Raw genomic sequence first — 20,828 nt, 5'->3', positions numbered from 1 at the left:
AATGGTGCACGTGAATCAGGTCCACCTGCCCTCTGAAAAGGCCTTACTCCCACTGAAATCAAAATCCAGATTGTGAGCCCCTCCTTATGTAGCTGTGTGATAACACCCTTCCCCCAACCCATGCACCCTATGTAAGAGTTGCCCAGAATTGCAACTGCTCCCCAGGCCAAGAAGAAGCAATTTGCTGAAGGAGAGGGGACTGGGAAGTATAGGGTCTAGCCAGAACTCTGTCCCCTGTGTCCCAGCCTGTGTACTAACAGGGTGGTTTCTGTGGATAGCAGTATATAGTGCTCTTCTTCAATCACTAGCTCTAACCATTGCTCTTAACTCACCTAACCAAATGGAAGTCACTGCTAAACTAACTAAATTCATTTCTTGGCATCTGTAACCTTACCAGCTATCAAAAGTTATTACTAGAAGATAATGTCATTCAAAAGACAGTGGATCGAGAGGTTTTACACCCCTTTTCCTAATTTCAATATGTTTGTCTAGTATCAAGGTCCTGGTTCTTATTGCAGCAAGCTGTAGGTCTTGCATGAACAATGAAAGAAAACAGAAGTGAGGAAATAGAGGTTAACAATGGACAAAGCAAAAATTCACAAATGGCCTTGTAAATAATATGTAGGTAGTGGATAAAGAAATAGTAAGAAGATAATGTGTGATAAGCTTGCAGCTGCAGCTGCAGCTTTGCTAACTAGCACATCTTTTAGTGCATGGACAGCTCATGATCTATACAGGACTGGTTCACAAAATTGGTAAACCCATCATAAAGCATGTGATACAATGTAGAATGTAATGTGAATGTGTTAGTCTGTTTTAGAATATGTATATAATCTGATTTGTAATTATGTACTTTGGAGTTATGGTGCACCCTAACCCACCCCACTACACATGAGCCTGATCACCTCAGGTGTAGCTTTATGAAATGTCAATAAAGACACCTCAGGGATGAGTCTGGATTCAAACCAAGTTTTTGGATTCCAGCGAACTAGATAAAGTGTTCTTCCAGAACTGGACAAGGGGTTCTGGATAAGTCAAGTGGAAAAGGTCTCAGAAGGAATCCCAACATAAGTTACTAGTCTCATCCAGCAAAAGAAAAGTTAAGTAGGAAGTAATTAAGCTAGTTCCAAGCAGCAGTAGTAAGTGATGTTTTACCATTCTTCCTATGTGCTGGTAGATCTGCAGTAAACACAGAAATGTGATTGACTATAATTCCAACAGCCGAAGTTTTAAGGTTCTGCTCATACAGTAACCGTTGAAATTTCTGAGGTTTGTGTGGTATTATAGGTGGCATGGTTTCATAATGTCTTGTGCACAAGGGTGTCTGTGGTTCTTTCATAGCTGGGGGCACTTCTGCCCTACCTACAAATTCTCTGCCTGTCTTCAGTACATTAGCATTTTGAATGTTGCTGGGAGAGCATTTTGTTTCTACAGTGATGTTGGTGCCAATAGTGTGGGTTCATTTCATATCAATCTTGGTTTATTTATGTCAATGAATGCATTATTTTCAGCTGCATTTCTTTCATTCCTGCATCATGTAGGTCACTATAATTATATGCAGTCAACCAGACAGAAAAATGTTCTAAAATTGCCAGAATGTTTAGAAAAGATTGACAAATTGAACTATGTTCCTGTTTATTAACGTGCCATTATGTTTGGAAAACAGAGCATAAGTAAACACTTTAATTAGGAAAATAGGTAGAAAGTTCTGAGAGTTTGGACAAGGAGTTCAGAGCTTAGAAACAAGCATAAGAATTTGCAAGAAGAAACCCCAGAGAATACCAGTTTCACAGAGAATGAAGTATTATGAAACTTTCAAGTAACCTTATGCTTAGGAAAAAATCCAGGAGGCTTAGAAGGGCTTCAGCAAATTCTTTGTTGTTGTTCCAGGTTAGTTGGGGTTACTTAGGTTCTTGCAGCTATTATTTACCATAACATGCTTGTAGTGCAGGACAAGTCTGATTTACTGACCTACATTTTAAGAGGGCAGCAATAAACCAGATAAATGAGCTTTACAAACTCTATGCACAGAAGATGCTTCACAAATAGTCCATATCAGTAACATTCATGGAATTTTTGGTTTTAGCATTTGGTAACCAGGGTAGAATCTTTTGTCCTCTCTACACTATTTTGGTCACAAATGTGTGCTGAAGCAGCCATCTGTTTCCAAAAGTGACTTAAAAAGCAATGTTCATATTTCCATCATCTTATACTGAAGTCATCTTGTTCCTCATTTTTCTATTTTCTGTGGAAGTCTCATTATCTCCTAGATATTTGGAGTAGCATGGGATTTAAGCACGCTATTCCCAGAGATGTGGGAAATGCTTACCCCAATCTTTCTCCATAGTTGGCTGCAATGCAGTTGGACTGATCACTAATCAGTAAACTAAAAACCCACTGTTCCTCAAACTGAGTATTGTGCACCTTCTTTATCCCAGAGAAAGTAAAATAAAACTTTATACAGTTCAGAATGTTGACTAATAAATCTTTTATTTTTTATAAATAAATAAATATAAATTGGAATTTCTTGTGAGATCAATAGGTGGGTGAGTGACAATGAGCTGTCAGGGAAAATAAACTGGGGGAAGATGTAGTCAAAGTGACTGCTGTACAGAAGCATGCACTGATTGTGTTGGAATAATCCATTGCCATGTCTTTATTTCACTGGCACACTCATTACATATAACTGTTAAGTGGTATATCTGGGCCTACCCCAGACAGGAGAGAGAAGATAGTCCTAGGTTAACTTTAAATAGGGTTATTCCATGTAACTGGGATAATGATGATGTAACCGAGGGATCAAAAAGGAATGTAACTACTGAGCCAGCCACTGGTAATAGGAACAAGGTAATTAAGACAATAGTAGCACTTAAATGTGGATCATGTGTGATTTGGATGTGACACACAAGCTTCATTGTCCACAATTCATCTTTGATATAGAGTAGGATTAATGTTAAGATTTATTGTAGGGTAAAAGAAACCTGTAGCTTTAAAAACAATTGGAACTGGTTTCAGGGTGATAACAATGAAATGTAACATGCAAAGGTAGACATCTTGGAGAGGAGCGTGCTTATTTGGTGGGATAAGATGCAAAATTGGGATAGAAAGCAGGAACTGAAAACTGTCTAGGTACAACACTGAACACAATCCTGAATGTGTGGACTCCACAGAGCATCACTTTGTGGGGCATGTGTTTTATGACAATAAATCAGGTACACCAAAGGCATCTACCACGTGTAACAGGGCTGTGGGAGACAACAAGAGGAGGAAAACCAAGAAGAAGGGAATTATCTCTGAGAGGCAGAGTAGCCAAAAGGGACACATGTTGGACTAAGGCAAACCACACTGGAACTTCTAAGTGTTTAGTGATGTTCAAAATTTCAAACATTTCTTTCTATCCTTTTTTTTTTTTCCCACTCAGTTCAAATGGTGGAGATGCAATTTTCTGGCTACACTGTGGTTATATACACTTTGGCAGCATATTGAAGACTATAGTGAAGTGATGATGGCAAGTTTACTTTTCACCTTTGGTAGCACCATGATTTTGTTCAAATTCCATTTTTCTTTCCATTGTCCAAATTCTTCTTTCAGTTTCAGTTGTGTAAATCTGGGCTAACTGCACTGATTTCAGTAGGGTTACCCTGGATTTACATGGGAGTTCCTGAGAAAAATGTGATCCTGTATGCCCAATGGAAAAACAATGTTACGTAGGACAGAATTTTTTCAGCAGTACCCATTCATAACAATGCTATGTTTCACAATATTACATCCCATGCTATTGAGGATAGTTGCTGTTGAGTTGCTACTGCTCCTTATTTGGCATCATGTGCCTAGTATACACATTTTATTTTACAGCTTTCAAACTCTAAGTGTAAAGCTATATATTAATGCCCAGCCTCTAGCTTGACCTAACAAAAGTAAATCCTTATAAAGATCATTTAAAACTTGTATACCTTCATCAGGCAACTAAAGGAAACAACATTATATTTTATGTCTAGATTTTTTTTAAACAGTCTATTCATATTATTCCAACTCTCCTGCTGCAATTACAAAAACTAGCATGACAAAAGGAAAACATTAGGCTGGATATAGTCAATCAACTTAGAACAATTTGTAGAATTCTGAATTTTCTAAAGATTAATAGTACTTGTCTGTCAGAATGTAAAATTACTTCTTATGACGTGTTTAATTACATATTTTCAGAACTTTCTACAGCAAAAAACATGACAATAATTAATACCTAATGGTATAAACATCACTGCTTTTGCGGTTGCCTGGCAACCAAGTACTGTAGGCCTGTCAGCTTATCAAGGGGGGCTCAAATAAATGAAAGAGAAGGATCCATTTCTTGCAGAAATGGGTGAGAGGCAGCTTTGTTCTGGACAAGCTTGTTTAAGTTATTTTCTAGAGTGACCTCACTAAGCCAAATCTCCCTTGTGGTCTAGCATGTACTAATGTCTTTCAACCACAGTGAAAGGAAACAAGATGGTCTGGGAAATAAAGAAAACCTGAAATTGAATAAAACAATGTTATTTTTACACTTAGCGAGAGCTTTTATGGTCAGAAATACAATAGTAGGATTCTGGTTACTCACAATAGTCATAATATTACGTCTTCTTACCAAAGAGGGTGTTTTTGTGGGTTCACTTCTAGTTCCAATGAGAATGGTTTTCCCCTTGTCCTAGACATAAAGAAGATTGATTTCTCGTGCAGTGATCTTAACCCTTTGCCAGATCATAAATTTGAATTTTAAAAGGGTTTTTCTTTGAAGCTGGTGCACTAAGCTGACATCTCTAAAGCATGAGGAGTATGAAATGGAACAAATCTCACTGAAAAGTGGTCTCTTCCAGCTGCAAAAGCATTAGTTCATGGTGCCATTTATTTTGTCTAGGAAAGTATCAGTTAATTTCCAGTGCAAGCTCTTTTTCTTGGCACTGGGACATCTAATTCCCAGTCTGTTCAATTTATATATTTAGACAGATGGTCTACTGAATAAAACAAGGGACTGGGAATCAGTACCTCTGGGTTCTTGCCTCAGCTCTTGCTGTTGATTTGCTGTGTTGTCTGGAGCAAGTCACTTAGCCTTCCTATGCCTTAGTTTTCCACATCTAAATAATGGCTCAAATATTATCTAACTCAAAAGGGTGTTGTCAAGGCTGATTCCCCACTCTGACACTTTGAGTGCGGAAGGTGGGGGCCCACAAGGATTCTAAAAATTAATACTGGCAACTCCAGGCTGGTATTAAATTCCCAAGACCACAGCTTCTCTGTGACCTTGGATGGGTAGATGCTGCCACCACCCAAGTGCAAAAAAACCATTTAGACCCAGGAAGGTGCACGTGGGAATTCCTTCCTATGGGGTACTCTCAAGCCCTTTCACCCCCCTTCTAGGGAAGAGCTGAGAAAGAAAAACAAAGGAAATCAGCTGTTGCCACCAGTTAATTAAACAACATACGCACAAACCTCTTAAGACACCAAAAAAACAAATAAAAAATCCCAATCCTGTTCTTTAAAAAGGTAAATTTTATTAAAAACAAAAAGAAAGAAAATACACCTGGAACTTAGGTTATTGCTAGATTTAAAAAGAGCAAATATAATAATTAAGCATCAAGGATAGTTTTCTTGAGGTCCAGCTTAATGGTTACAAGCAAAACAATAGCATTTGGGGGTTAGCATAGAGGAGTCTGCAAACCAATACGAAAAAAAAAAAGCGATAAATCTAATCATGTCTTCCTAGACATTTCCTGATCTACTTACATATCTGGGGGTTTCAAATAAGTAGTCAATAGGTATGATCTGATGGTTTTTCATACCTGACTTAAAGCTTCCAGAGCCTAGTTCAGCCCTGTTCCTACCGTGCATCTCCTCTCTCTGGAGAACAACAATAGACAGATAAAGGGAAAGGTTTTTTTCCCAATTTTAAAAAAGTTCTAGCCCTTCCATTGGTTCTTTTGGTCAGGTTCCCACTCCTTCCTTTTACCTATGGGCTTTTTTAACCCTTTATAGGTAAAGCAAGTAAAGAATAGCTACTAACAGGGATTTTATATCTGGCTGGCTGGGTGTCCATACAAGGGAGCTACCTCTCCCTGCCCTTCATTTATCACAGGTGTTGTGAGGCTTAATTAATTAATATTTATAGAGTGCTTTGAAATCCTTTGAGGAAAGCTGCTAGATACATGTTGCTGAGCATACCTAGTTTAACATATTTAACATTACTTGAATCTTATATATTGTACTACGTATTACGATAAAAGTGCTCAAATTATACTAAAATACTCCTCATTCCCAAACTAGTAGCATTCTGTCTTCCTGGCTTTGCCCCCATAGTAAAGTTTTTTATGGCTGGACTTTTCTAGGAACCCAACTTTTAGGCATCTAGAAAATCACAGTAACAATACCATGTTCCACAAAGCCTGACTTAAGTGCCTAGGCTCCCTGTACAGTAAATCCTCACTTAACACTGTAGTTATGTTCCTGAAAAATGTGACTTTAAGTGAAATAATGTTAAGTGGATCCAATTTCCCCATAAGAATTAATGTAAATAGGGGGGGTTAGGTTCCAGGGAATTTTTTTTTTTTGCCAGACAAAAGGCATTATATACATTTTAAATGTTTTTAAACAAGCAATTTAATACAGGTATAAGTTTTAAACATTTTAAACAAGCAATTTAATACTACAATCATCACTGCTGAGTATGAAGCTTGGTTGAGGTGGTGGAGTCAGAGAGTGGAAAAGGATGGATTGTCCGGCTGCTCCTCTTGCTGTTCTTGTGAGCACAGGCACTGACTTTGCCGGGGGATAGGGGGCTCAACCCTCAGTCCATCCACTCCAACTCTTCCCCCATACTCCCACCCTTGACCTGCCTCTTCTCCCCCCCACCTCCTCCAACCTTCCTTCTGAACTCTGCAAGCCAGCTGATTGCCGCGGGCGGGAGGCAGGGGAGGGAAGGGGGAGGCACACCGAGTCCTCGCTCCTCCCCCTGCCTCCTGCCCAGGGCAATCAGCTGGCTTGCTGCATTTAAGAGACAGGAAGGAGGAACGAGGACTTGGCGCACAGGCTCCCCCTTCCTCCCCGCCGCTTCCTGCCCGAGGCAATAAGATGGTTTGTATTGTTCAGGATGGGGAGCCTGAGGACCGAGTCCTCGCTCCTCCCCACTTCCTCCTGCTTCCTAAACATCGCAAGCCAGCTGATTGCCACGGGCAGGAGGCGGGGGGAGGAGAGGGAAGGCACTGATCCGCGGGGTCTGCTGGCGGGCAGCAGGTGCTGTGGGGATGGGGAGGCTGCCAGCTGTGGAGAAAGCAGGCAAACAACGTAAGAGTGGAACATTGCACAACTTTAAATGAGCATGTTCCCTAATTGATCAGAAATGTAACAATGAAACAATGTTAATAGGGATGACTTTAAGTGCAGAGTTACTGTACAATGAATGGGGAGAGACAGGCACCTAGGTCATGGGTTTTCAAACTGCGGATTGTGACCCAGTACTGGGTCATGGCATGGAAGGCACTGAGTCATGGCGGCTTTGGTCTGCACCACTGACTGGGCCATTAGAAGTCCCATTGGCAGTGTTTCCCAGCTAAGGCATGCTAGTTTCTACCTGTTCTGACACCGCGCTGCATCCTGGCAGTGGCCGGCAGCAGGTCCCGCTCCTAAGTGGGGGTGGGGGGGTGCACAGGACTCCGCGTGCTGCCCCCGCCCCAAGCACTGCACTCCCATGGGCCAGTTTTCACCAGCATAACTGAGAACAGGGTCTTGCCTGAGATCCCTCCTACCTAAGATCTTAAAATCAGTGAAGGAGGGAAGGTTGCTTTATCTCACACGTTCTTGTTAGTTGCTCTTCCTGCAGCCTTCTCTGTGTATAAATACACTAATTTTGCACAAACTGTTGAATGCCAAGTTGGTGCAAGTTACTTTGCAACTTAGACTTGTTTTCTCTACTTACACCTGATGTATAACTTTCATCACTATTTATATGATCACTGAATTTGGGCTAGGGACTTATGTGTCAGTTGTATCTCTTTCCCTCAGGCTGGATTTGGCCCTGAATGTTAATTTCCATATCAGAAGTTCAAACTAGCTTATGAAACAGAGAAATCCTTAGATTACTGTAGTATTGATGAAGGAGTTAAGATTCAAAGTTGAGAGTATAGAAAATTCACAATACAATGGTTCAGTCTCAACAATGAGCCAGTGCACAGTTTTCAATGGGCTGTAAGCCTGTTCCTTCACCACCGCAGATGCTGAATTTCACCCATGAGGGAGTAAACTTCCTACTAAACTTCCACATCAGCAGCAAGGGAATTAATTCCCCTGTGTTGTGGTTATATTGATGGAGCTAATGACCTAGTGAAGCAGTTTTACTTCATTAGTAAGTAAACTTCTCCCTAGTGAAGCATTTCAATACAAACAGCATTTCATTACCAGCTCCCTAGCATAGGGGTTTAATCCAACTGCTAAGGGAGTTAACTCCTTAGTGTGATCAGTCCTTCTTGGCAGTCAATTGCTTAAATTCCCTTGTGATTTTTATTTGCTCAGTTATACAGATAACTTCTTAATGAAGCTGTTTCATGCAGTGAGTCCTCATTTTCCTAGCGCAATATTACAGTCTGCACAGCAAGATAGTAGTAGTTCAACGCTGACAGCAAGAATAACCTCCGTTACGCTGGAATTTGTCCCCCATTACAGTGGTTCCATTTTGGCAGTACTACACTTTCAGCTTGGCAGGAGGATGGTTAACTGTCCCATTTTCTGGATGGGATGGTTGTACCATAGGAATCATTTAAAAAAGCATCCTTTTGTATAATAAAAACGGAGGTAGGCCAGAAGTGTTAGGGATAACAATTCCTTTTTTATTTTTTTTAAATGAGGTCCTGCAATAATATCATCTGACATTCCCTCAGGAAATTAGTTCCCCAGGATAGCGGTTTGAGGGTTAAAAGTTAAATTCCAAAAGGAGGGCATGTACTCCCAAGTGCTGCAGATTCCAGCATCATTCTTGCCAGTGAGGGAATAAATTCTTACAATCCTGGAGGCAGGAGAATTCATGTTCCAGCTATCACCATTACAGCCAATATGATCCCAGCAGCACACATTTTTACTATGTTCAGGGAAAACCTTGTTTTCTGACTTGAGTTGCCATTGCCTTTAAAAGCAAATTAGTTACCAGTGCCTTCTCTTGAAATCTGTTTGAGAGATATTGATTCACATACCCTTATTACTTCAGTTAACATCCTCTTGTGGGCTTCTTCACATTCCTTACCAAATCTGCAGATTGTGTCAGTGAAAAATAAGGTAAGGTCTTTCTTTTTCTAGATGCTCTCAAAGAGATGATCTTCTGCATAACACGGGCCATAGGACTTACCTGAATTAATTCCTGCATCATGTCCAGCAGCTATGTTTGAACATGATTGCACATTTTTTCTAAAAGGTATGTTCTATTTTAGAAAAACATCCAAAATTTCAGGCGATGGACAATCTGTCACAACCTTTTGGTAAATTATTCCAGTGATTAATTATCCTCACTGTTAAAAATATACACCTAATTTCTAGTCTGAATGTGTCTAGTTTCAGCTTCCACCAACTGATTCTTGTTATACCTCTGTCTGTTAGGCAATGTCTACACTATAAAGTTAAGTCAACTTAAGTTACGTCAACATACAGCCACTGCTATAATTAAATGGCGGTTGCATGTCCACACTATGCTCCTTGTATCGGCAGGACTGGCCATAGGGTATTTTGTGAAGGGTTTGCAATGCCTCATGGGGCCAGGTTCAGTGTCACATGATGCAGGTTTCTCAATCCCGTTGTTCCATGGGCATCCTACTAGGTTTCCAGCTGCTTTTCAACTGCCCTGGTAACCTCTGAATCAGCCATCTGTGTCAGAAAGCATGAATCCTGCACTGCTCTTCAGTATTGTAAAAACAAGGCTATAAGAGAGAAGCTTAATGGAGGAAGTAGGGCTATTCACCACCATTCTGACCCCAGCCCCCTCCTCACAGAAGCGTTATGTTTGTGGCTCTGCACCAAAGGTGATTATTTGCCTTCCTTGCCTTCTGATATGCCTGCCACAGCTCTTTGATTTGTACACGGCACTGCTGCATGTCCCTATCGTAGCCCTTCCCCTCCATGCCGTGAGCAAGTTCCTGCGGCTGGGAGGGCAGCTGTGCCTGCACAGCCTCCTTTCCCCACAGACCCAGGAGATCCACCACCTCCCGTGTAGTCCAGAGGGTGTCCACTTGTATACCTGGTTGCAGGACAGTGGAGTTCAAAACGGTGACTTGAATAGTCATGTTGGGCATTGTGGAATACCTCCTGGAGGCCATTTATGTCAGTGTAAGTAACATAGTGTTTACGCTGACACTGCATCTCTCTAACTACGTTGCTCTAAGCTCTATGCTTTTTGTCAAAGTGGTTTTATTATGTCAGCAAAGCAGGCAAGATAAAGTGGCAGGAGGAGCATTGCAGTGTGTACACCTCCATAGTTAGGTCAACATAAGCTGCCTTATATCAAGAAAGCTGTGTAGTTTAGACATGATCTTAGTCTGAAAAGGCCTTTATTGTCAAATTTCTGTTCAATATGTAGGTTCTTATAGACTGATCAAATCACCCCTTAATATTCTCTTTAAAAATCTAGATTGAGTTCCTGGAGTCACTCTCTATATAAGGCATGTTTTCTAATCCTTGAATTGTTCTAGTGGCTCTTGTCTGAAGCCTCTCCAGTTTATCAACATCCTTCTTGAACTGTGGTCAGCTTTGGGACTTTATTCTGATTGCACACAACAAGCGTGATCCAGTCATGATCACTTCCACCTGATCCTAGCAGGGATGGTGAGTTGTATGGGCCTGTGAGGCCCATGCTCCACCAATATGAGAGCACAGGGGCCCGGCTCCACCAAAATTCAGAGGCGGGTCTCTCCCCCAGCCATTGGCGGCTCCAAGCACCAGCGCTCCAAGTGCGTGCTTGGGGCGGCAAGCTGCGGGGGAGTGCCCTCCCGGTCTCTGTGAGGGCGGCAGTCAGGCTGCAGGAGCTCCGCCGGTCCCGTGGATTTGGCGGCAATTCAGTGGCGGATACACTGAATCTGTGGGACCAGGAACGGCGGGGAACTCCCGCAGGTGCTCTGCCAAGGCAGCCTGCCTGCTGTGCTTGGGGCAGCAAAAAAGCTAGAGCCGCCCCTGCCCCCAGTCTCGCCTGTGGCCTCCATGCCCCTCCCCTGGAGTGTCCCTCCTAGCTCTGCCTGCTGCCTGTGGGCAATTTAAAAGGGCCCCTGCCATCACCACCAGCAGCACAATGGGGCTAAGGCAGCTTCCCGCCCACTCGCTCTGCTCTGCTTCCAGAAGCAGGCAGTATGTCCCTGTGGCCCCTGCGTGGGGGACCCGTTCTGGGCACCACCAAAAATCATACAAACCTGCCGCCCCTGTTGCTTAAGTCCTTTTTATCTGTCAAGAGGTCTAATTTAGAATTCCCTCATGTTAGATGCATCACTTCGAGTTAGGAAATTGTCATCTATAATACCTAGAAATTCCAAGGAAGTTTTCGTATTAGTAGCATGAAACTTCAAGTATGTCACTCAGTTTGAAGTCCCCCATGATAAGTTTTGCCCCCGGAATATTTTAGAAAGATGCTTAAGAAACTGGCCATCCTGTAGTTCAATTTGGTGGCAGACAATCCCCCTAGCTTGTGCTTTAATTGTTAGAACATTGATATATAAGCATTCATGATCATTTGCTTCCTAGTTGTCAGTGATTTGGAAACAGGTTACGCCACTTTTGACATAAAGTGCAACTCCCCATTCTTTTTGTTCATTTAATTCTTCTTAAATAGGTTATAATCAGTCATTTTTAGCATTCTAGTCACGTAAATCTCCCCACCAGGTTTCAGTAAAACCAGCTCCTACCATTAGTGTATAGGAAATTAAAGAATGTCTTCTCTTCATGTCCCTTGGCTCCTTGATTAATTTTGTACTTGACATCTTGATTTTGTGCTAAACTAATGTTCGTTTGTTCTCTTTTTCACATTCCCCTTTTACTGTTATATTCTCCTGACTAGTCCAGCCAATCTGCCCCCAAGAAAACTGGTTCCCCTTCCACTGACATGGAGGCCATCCATACTGTACAGCCCCCTCTCCCTATCAAAGGTGGCCCAGTATTCCACAAAACCCTTTACTTTACACAACTTAACTAACTAGCAGTTCACTTCCAGAATCTTCATTCCCTTGTAGGACTGGATCTCCTAGACCACTTGGACATTCCCCTTCTTCAGCGCCCATCAATGTTCTCTGAAGTCAACTATATTCTGGGAGGTATTGTGAGAACTAGTCTGAGTTGGCATGGTGAGTCTCACCTGGGGAAGACAGCAGAAGTAATCTAAATTAGCAATGAGGTGGACCCCTTGGAAAGACCATGATACCTGAGGGGTCACTTTCACGATAAGCTTGTTTTCACGCATTTAACTTTCTGTAAACATTCTTCTTTGGGCTGCAGTCTCTTCTGTTTGCTCTGAGCCCACACATAGATTTTTATTTTATTTTATGAGAAGTTGGTAAGATAACTAAAAATAGTAAAATGTTACTTGAGTGAGAATGGTCAGTAGCCAGGTAGACAGCCTTCTTGATGCAGTGTGGTTCAGTGTAACCAGTAACTCCCTTCCCTGTTGTTGTGCCGTGAAAGCAAGCAAACACCCCTTTCCATGAGGGCAGTTTGTTTGGTAATGGAGGGAATGAATGCTCTCCTGCACAGCAACTGTATCCTGAGGGTGAGGGATTGAACTTTCCAACGCTAGTGTGCCAGTTTTGTAACCACAGGAAAGAAACAAGTTTAACTCTTGTCAGGCCTAGCAGAAGAGTGACCTTTCCAACCATCTCTTGAGCTCAGCAGAGCAGCTGCATCAGTGAGAATGTTATTTCTCTGTAGCTGGACAGCGATATTCCAGCAGTAAAAAAGTGAACTTCCCCCAACTACAGAAACTCCTTTGCCTCACTACAGTGATTAAAATAAACCAGCCGCAGCAACACAGCAATCAAGGCCCTAGCTTGAACATGTGATGAAGGGAGTTTTTCCTCACTAGCATGGCAGTGAGGGTGTTTTTTGTTTTTACATAGCCCTAGACGAGGAGACAAGACCAGCTTTAGGGGTACAGAGGACAAGTAGCAACATGGGGCATAAAGAGGGAGAAGCATTCACCAATTCAAACCTCCCATCTGACCCCCATTTACCAGGTTTTGGGGCACTATGTTGCTTGGGGCATCAAGTCTCCAAAGCCATTCTTAGGTGAAGGGATGTGCAGAGGCAGCTCTAGGAATTTTGCCGCCCCAAGCACAGCAGGCAGGCTGCCTTCCGTGGCGTGCGTGCGGGAGGTCCTCCAAAGCAGTGGGACCAGCGGACCCTCTGCAGGCACGCCACCAAGGGCAGCCTGCCTGCCGCCCTCATGGCACTGGCAGAGCACCCCCGCAGCTTGCCGCCCCAAGCATGTGCTTGGTGTGCTGGGGCCTGGAGCCGCCCCTCGGGATGTGTCTGGCACAGTCAGAGCTGCCAGAGAATAACCATCACTTAGTGCAGTGGCACAGTCTTTGTAAGCAAGGAATGCATAATTTCTAGTGTGGAGATAGTCACAAAAGTGAGCGAGTTCTCTGTCCAGCAAAAGCTCAAACAATCCTGAGCACATTAGGTACCAATGACTATGATGCAGTGAGCAATGCCCAGCATGGCAGTGTGGTCCCTGTAGTGGTTAGACTGTAATTAAGTGCTGTAGTGTCCCCAATAAAGGAATTAAGCACTGATGCTGTCATGACAAGGAAAGGGTTAGGCATATAACTATCCAGTAAGTGCTAGAATAAGTGATGACTGAAGTAGGGGGCAGAGCTCAGGTCAGCCTTAAGTGGGCGGTGGGGCTTGGGTGAGTGGCTTGGGCTAGCTCCACAGGGGTCCCATTTTCCCTTTCCCTAGTTAGGTGTGGCCCTGGAACAAGAGCAGCCCCAGCAATGGTGGGGTTAAAGGTGGTCCCATCCTGGAAAAAGTTAAGTGAGGCTGTGGTTCTAGAGTGGGTTAAATGCAGATCTAGCTCCAGTGCGGAGCTGACTGAGTGAAGCCCTTTGCAGCAGAAAAGCAATAAGTAGAATCGTGAGTGAGCTCCCCTGTGGTGCAGCTAGTGCCATGCGTGGAAAGCCTGGGCTCGGAGAACAGACGCTGCCCAGCCTAAGAGGGCGCGTGGGTGCTGTAATTTAAGCACAGCTGCATCAGCTCTGGCATGGAGGAGTTAAAGGTGGGGGCTTTGCTCTGACAATTGAGGGTACATACAGCTTTAGTCCCAGCATGCAGGGGATTAAGTGCCGCTTCGGGGGGAGGTGGGAGGACTGGACTAAGGCACACTGCTGCCCTGTTTGTTCCCCCCTTGCATAGAAGCCGAGCCCCCCATCTCCCTCCCACTCTCCCCTCCCCGCAGAGGCAGCAGCTGAGGGGCCCTACGCAGCTTGGGCAGGGGGGCCGGACCCCTCACGCCTTCCGCCGCACCACGCCGGGACGCTCTGCGGGGGAGGAAGGGCGAGGCAGAGCCGTGGGTCCACTCGGGGTCCCCTGTCCCAGCTTTCCGGCAGCGGCTGGACGAGCCCCGGCCCTGCTGGCTGCCCTCGCTCGGCCCTGGCGCGCAGGGGGTTAAGGGCTGCCGCGGGCGGGCGGGCTGGCGGGTGCGGCCCGGCTGGGAGGGGGTTAAGTGCCTGGCTGCTGCGGAGGCTGCCACTCGGCTCCGCGGCTCGCTTGGAGTCGGAGCTGCAGCCGCTCCAGCGGGAAGATGGCGACGGAGGGAGCGAGCGGGCAGCCCGGCTCCGGCGGCCAGGAGGAACCGGCGGGAACGGTAACCAGGCTGCAGGGACAGGGCGGCAGTGGGGGCTCAGACCCGGCCGGGGCGGCTCGGCTGAGGGGCGCCCCGCGGTGCTACCAGCGGGGGTGTGGAGCCGCCGCAGCAGCTCCCCGAGGCGGTTACCCGCCTTCCAGCGGGGCGCCCGGGCTATAGCGGTCCGCGCTCTGCTCGGGGGCGCCGGGCGGGGGTTGCGGGGCTCCTGTTGTGGCGGCGCGGGGCTGGGGAGCCGCGCTGTCCCGGAGCCGGGTGCGCGGGCCGGCTGCTGCTCCCTATGGCCAGGTCCCAGGGTCGAGGTTTTCGGACCAGGCGGACTCGCATCTTGAGGGGGCTCTCGGAGGGCTGCGGCTTGTGCGCTTTGTGGCTGGACCCAGAGCCTGCCTGAGGCAAAAGCAGCGTGGTGGGTGGGGGAGAGCGCGACGCAGAGCTTGATGCCAAGGCAGAGTCATTTGCCTTGCTTCCGACGCTTTCAGTAGGAAAGAATTGTCCCTGCTCAAAGAGCCAAGCCGGAGCTTTCCTGTCATGCTGACACACGCGATAGCGGGGTTAAAAATCCCCAAATGACAGGCAGCTTTGGCGTCTTCTCTCTCTCCAGTTATGCTGATCAGTCTAACACGGCTGGACTGATTTTTGCTGTTGTGGCTGTTTCTCTTGGTTTTCTAATAAACTGAAATCTATGGACTCAATTTCTAGGGCATTTGCCTGGGGATTTTAAACCTGGAACTCTTATTAGTACAAATAAGAATTGCATGGCTAAATTTTACAATTAATTTGTACCCCTAAAAGTTGTAAACAACATTAAATTTTAACTATGAAAAAATTCATTGCTTAGCATATCAAAGCCTTTACACTTTCACTTTTTTTTTAATTGGATCCCTTGTGAGGTCATTGACCCAACACTAGAAAAGAGCAGGTTTTCTGTGAAACTGCTCACAACATTGTCTATTAAATATTCCCTGAATGGTTTTAATATCTTGCTGTATTTGTTTTTCAAATGAAAAAACTTTATGGACTCCGTCCTTGGATTTGAATGCTGCTTTTGAAAATAATTTGCAAGATGAAAGTCCATAATTAAGTAGCGTGTCAAACCAGTCTAAGTATTTTCAAATTAATATCCATAAAACTGTTCTGAATTGATATTGGCATAGTACTGAGTCCTTTAAAGGGAACTTAAACTTAACTCAAGTTTATAGCTCTTAGTTTAAATGTAAAACCTAAGACTAGTATGACACTACAAAAATTTCTACAATAGTATTTAAATATTCCAGTGAAAATTGTTTTTAAACAATTAAACTTTGTTTAAATACTGCAACATTAAGAGGCTCAAAATGATGATAAAGAAGTGTGTAACTGGCTTCATTAATTTTAATGGATTAAGCTGCCAAATGCAAAAAAGTAAATGCTATAGTGATAAGTAAACATTTTTAAATATTGTTGTTTTTATAAATGTCAAGTAATTTAAATAACATAAGCAAACACTTGTTCAAGCATTGGTATATTTAGCCATCTAAATAAATACTGAGCAAAACTCAGGCCAGATACTTTGATTCCTAAATACTGTTTTAGTAGCCTAACCTTGGGCATCCATTTAGTGAAAACTCTTATTTTTAATTTGCCAATTATCCTTCAAATGTTTAAATTCCTTGTCCTCTGTTTTCCCTCAAACTATATTATAAACTTTGTATTTATGAATATGCTTCAGTTTCTTGTAGCTCAATCCAAAATAATTCTCCAGTAGAACAAAACTGCTGTGTGTGTGGAAATATATTGGAGTGCGTAGCTTTTTAAAAGGGCCACTATAAGTAAAATTATTAGTTCTCTCTTTTTTTTTTTTTATTTAGAAGAGATCAGTGTTTCTAGGTTATTGCCAGGAAACAGGATTAATTAATAGCTTGAAGTTCAGCAAGACTGCCAGTGGAGTTTTTTAAATTTGGTTTAATGTTTTGTTTGGCGGTTGGAATCTTGAAAGCACAGACAATGTAATGAATGATTTAGAGCGAGTGATAGTAGTTATACAGTAGTGTTTTACTATACTTAAATAGCATCTAATACTGTCAATAGTTCTGCTAGACTACTCTTCAGTTTTGTAGGCATTTGATGCTAAATAGTTATCCTGATGTCTCACTACAACACTGAAAAAATAATTTTTATCTGCTGGCAGATTGTTCTTCGAAAACTTACAGAATAGTATGGAAAAGATGGTCCTACTTTTTTATTGTCCAAGGAATTTGACTGAAAGAGTGGAGTATTTTTTAATGTGCTGTAGTTGGGAATGAAGCCAACATTCTTGTCATTCTGAGGTGTTTTTTTCTTTTCCCCTGATCTAAGTGCTGCAGCTGGTATGCCAAAAAAACACCCAAACCTGGGTCTACACGTTGTTGTCATGGTAATGATGACAGTGGAAAACTGGGGAAGAGTGTATCTGAGTCTGTTTTCCTACCTATGTACCAGAATGACTGTGGTAAAGTCAGTGGAGTTGCATGAGCATAAAGCCATTGTCATTTAGAATAGAACGTGGCAATGGTTTTTAAAAAATTAAAATACCCTGGGATGACTTGCATCTTCATGATACTGACTGATGATGATTGTATTATCAAATGTATCATGCCTTTTTGCTGATGTTTTGGGGGCAGCAACCTGCAGTGCCATGAAAGCTGGCTTGACAGATGTGGTGGTCTAACGGTATGTTTAAAGAGGACACCATGCAAAGCCTGTATCTTTCTAACTGCTCTGTTTGTTAATATTACCAGTAAAATATTGCTCTTTCAGTTGTGGTGGACTAGCAACTGTGGAAATGGTAATCCACAATTTGGCTAAATGTGTGAACTCTTTGTAAAGCTCTGCATAAAGTACATATAGAATGGAATATTGACATGATTGAAGTCTGTGGGAGTTTTGCTGCTCATGTCAACAGATCCACAATTTCACCAATAGTGTTAAGTGCAGTTCTACAAAGATCAGTCTTCATTATGGCTCCTTAATATTTGTTTTCTTCCAGTAACTCTGTATTGTTACTGATTGAATAACAGGAACTCCCTAGAATCACAGGAAAGAATCTTAAATGGTTGTATGATATTTTAGACCCACAGCTGATAAGGAAAGCTCAAGGTACCACCACTACCAACTAAAAAAACCGCTATGGTCAGAAAGGTTAAGGACAATAAGAAGGAATCTTTTAAATATATTGGGAACAAACTAAATCTTAGCAGTGGTCTAGGTCTGATACTGGACAAATGTGGTAAAGTTTAGTCATGATGCATAAAAAGCTAAATATTATGTCTTTGTAAAGAAGTAGGATGATGTAATCACCTTACTGATGTAATAGGAAGAATTTCATTACGCTGTAACTAGTGAGGATGTTAAATATTAAAGTGACTATTAAAGTTAAACATTTTTGAATCTGCAGGACTGCATATCTCTTAACTAAGAGTAGTAAAAATTGGCTGAGGAGCTCTCTGAGCCATTAGTATTGTGTGTGGGTGGTTTGAGAAAACAACAAAACTTGTAACACAATGGAAGTTCCAAGACGACTAGGAAAACTAATGTTGCAGCAATATTTTGAAAAGGTAAATGAGATGACCCAGGAAACTATAGATCGATTAACCTGACATCGATCCCCAGCAAAATCAAGGGAAGACCGATATGGGATGCTATTGATAAAGAATTAAGATGATTAGCATAATTTATGCTAATCTACATTTTTTATGGAAAATAGGTCTTAAACTTTAATCAGATCACAAGAATGGTTGCTGTAGGTAACCGTGGCATAATATACTTAGCCTTCTGAAAGGCATTTGTCTCAGTCTCACATGATATTCTTAGATATTTAAAAAAGCAATATATAAAATACAGCTTCAGTTAAATAGATCAAAAATGGATAGATCACAAAGTAATTGTAAATGGGGAAACGTCATGGTATTGAGGTATTTCTGGTGGGGTCTGACAGGGATCTGTTCTTGGCTCCATGCTATCTAATATCTTTATCCATAATTTGGAAGAAAATATGCAGTAATTGATGGGAAAATTTCCAGAAGACTTAGTGCTAAATAATGACCTGGATAAATTAGTTATCCAGACTGACCGGCTCACTTTAAAAGCTTACCTCGTTTGAAGCATGTTTTGACACCACCAAATGCAACAGCATAATATAGGAACAAAGAATGCAGATCATACTTCTGAGATGAGAAACTGTATCCTGCAAAATAGTGACTCTGAAAATGACCTATGGGTCTTGGTAGATAACCAACTGAACATGAGCTCCCAGTACAATGCTGTTGCTTAGGGGGAAGATATGATTCGTGGATACATAAGCAGGCAAATGTCAAGTAGGAGTAGGGAGTGGTAATACCTTTGTACACTACATTAGTGAGACCATTACTGGCATAATGTGTCCAGTTGTGGTGGTAACACTTCGAAGAAGATGTTGACAAATTGGAAAGCAAACAGAAAAGAGCTACAAACATGCCTTTTAGAGAGAGACTAAAGAAGTTCAATCTACTTACCTTATCCAAGAGAAGGTAAAGTGACGATTTGATCAGTTTACCAGTGTCTACATGAGGAAGAAATTTCTGATGGTAGATGGATCTTTTAATCTAGCATTAGAAGGCGTAATGAGATCCAGTGGTTGAAGGCTGAAGCTAGAAAAAATTCATACAGATGCTCCCCGACTTATGCAAGGTATTCCAGAACGGAACACTTGTGTAAGTCGGAAATAGGATGACCAGACAGCAAGTGTGAAAAATCGGGACGGGGGTGGGTGGGTAATAGGAGCCTGTATAAGAGAGAGACTCAAAAATCAAGATTGTCCCTATAAAAGCAGGACATCTGGTCACCCTAATAGGAAATGTACACCTGACCCTTGTGCCAGAAAAACCAACTATTTCTGGCTTACAAATTTTTCTGTAAATGCAGATTTGTGTAAGTTGCGTTTGCGTAACCTGGGGGGTGTCTGTACAAGAAATAAGGCGCATTCTTAACAGTGAGGGTAATTGACTAATGGAAAAACCTGGGAATGTGTTGAAGTCTCAATCACTTGAAGTCTTTAAATAAAGACTGGATGTCTTTCTTTAATGAAAGCTATAGCTCAAACAGAAGTTATGAGCTTGATCCAAAAATTGGAGAAAAATTCTTTGGTCTGTTTTTAGTCAGGAGATCAGACTAGATGATTATCATAATGGTCCCTCTTGTCTTTAAAATCTGTGAATTAAAGTTAAGCATATGTGTAGGTGTTTTCAGAATTGAGCCTTACATGCGCTTTGTTTTTATATCATGTTGGTAGTATGAATTAAAAATTTAGAGCTGGTTGGAAAAATATAGAAAATTTCTCATGAAGAAATTCTACAGCTTTTCACTGAAACATAGAATTTTTTTCACTAAATTTTGTCACTAAATCACTAAATTTGTCAAACTTTTTTTTATTTTGGGGGGCCTGCCTTCTCCTCCCCCCAAAATGGAAATGTTGAAAGATTTAAAACAGTTGTAAAAGTAAGGCTGAGACTACCTTTGAGCAGGCAGTTGGACTAGATGAACTCCTGAGGTCCATTCCAACTCTGATATTCTGATATCATCTGCCAGGCAAATTAGATAACTGAAACCTCCAGTAACTGCAGAAACCGAACACAGGGTACTAACACTTGTAACTGTTCTAGATCTAATCATGTAGTATTTGCTTTAGAAATTACTTATTTTTAATGTAATTTTTGGTGACAAACTGGATTAGCATTGCATGTAAACTAACTGGTGTAAACATGGTCATTTAAAGAATAGTTTCATAAAAATGTTTCTCAGTTATGAGAACATCTTTGGTTACATGGGTAGTTTTGAAGATAAATCTTTCTGCTGTTTTTGCATTTATTTTGTTTGGCTTTGATTTATTGAAAATACATACTTCAATCTCTGTGCACATAATAAAACACAAATTTGTTTACCCGCCTTGTCCCTCTAGTCAATTTAGTCAGTGTTTTGTTTTTTTTAAAAAAAT

At 42.3% G+C, this 20,828-nt stretch overlaps 1 protein-coding gene across 1 annotated transcript in view; it reads left to right on the top strand.

Moving 5' to 3' along the window:
• The first annotated feature begins 14,733 nt into the window (after nucleotides 1-14,733).
• Nucleotides 14,734-20,828, top strand: part of CTTNBP2 (cortactin binding protein 2) — a 182,556-nt gene continuing 176,461 nt past the window's right edge. The window contains 1 exon segment of the mRNA XM_030549074.1: nucleotides 14,734-14,845. Coding sequence (XP_030404934.1) covers nucleotides 14,783-14,845 — 63 coding nt within the window. The 5' untranslated portion in view covers nucleotides 14,734-14,782.

Source organism: Gopherus evgoodei, chromosome 1 (genome assembly GCF_007399415.2).
Source record: "Gopherus evgoodei ecotype Sinaloan lineage chromosome 1, rGopEvg1_v1.p, whole genome shotgun sequence".
Lineage (NCBI taxonomy): Eukaryota > Metazoa > Chordata > Testudines > Testudinidae > Gopherus > Gopherus evgoodei.
This window is presented reverse-complemented; position numbering and strand designations above follow the sequence as displayed.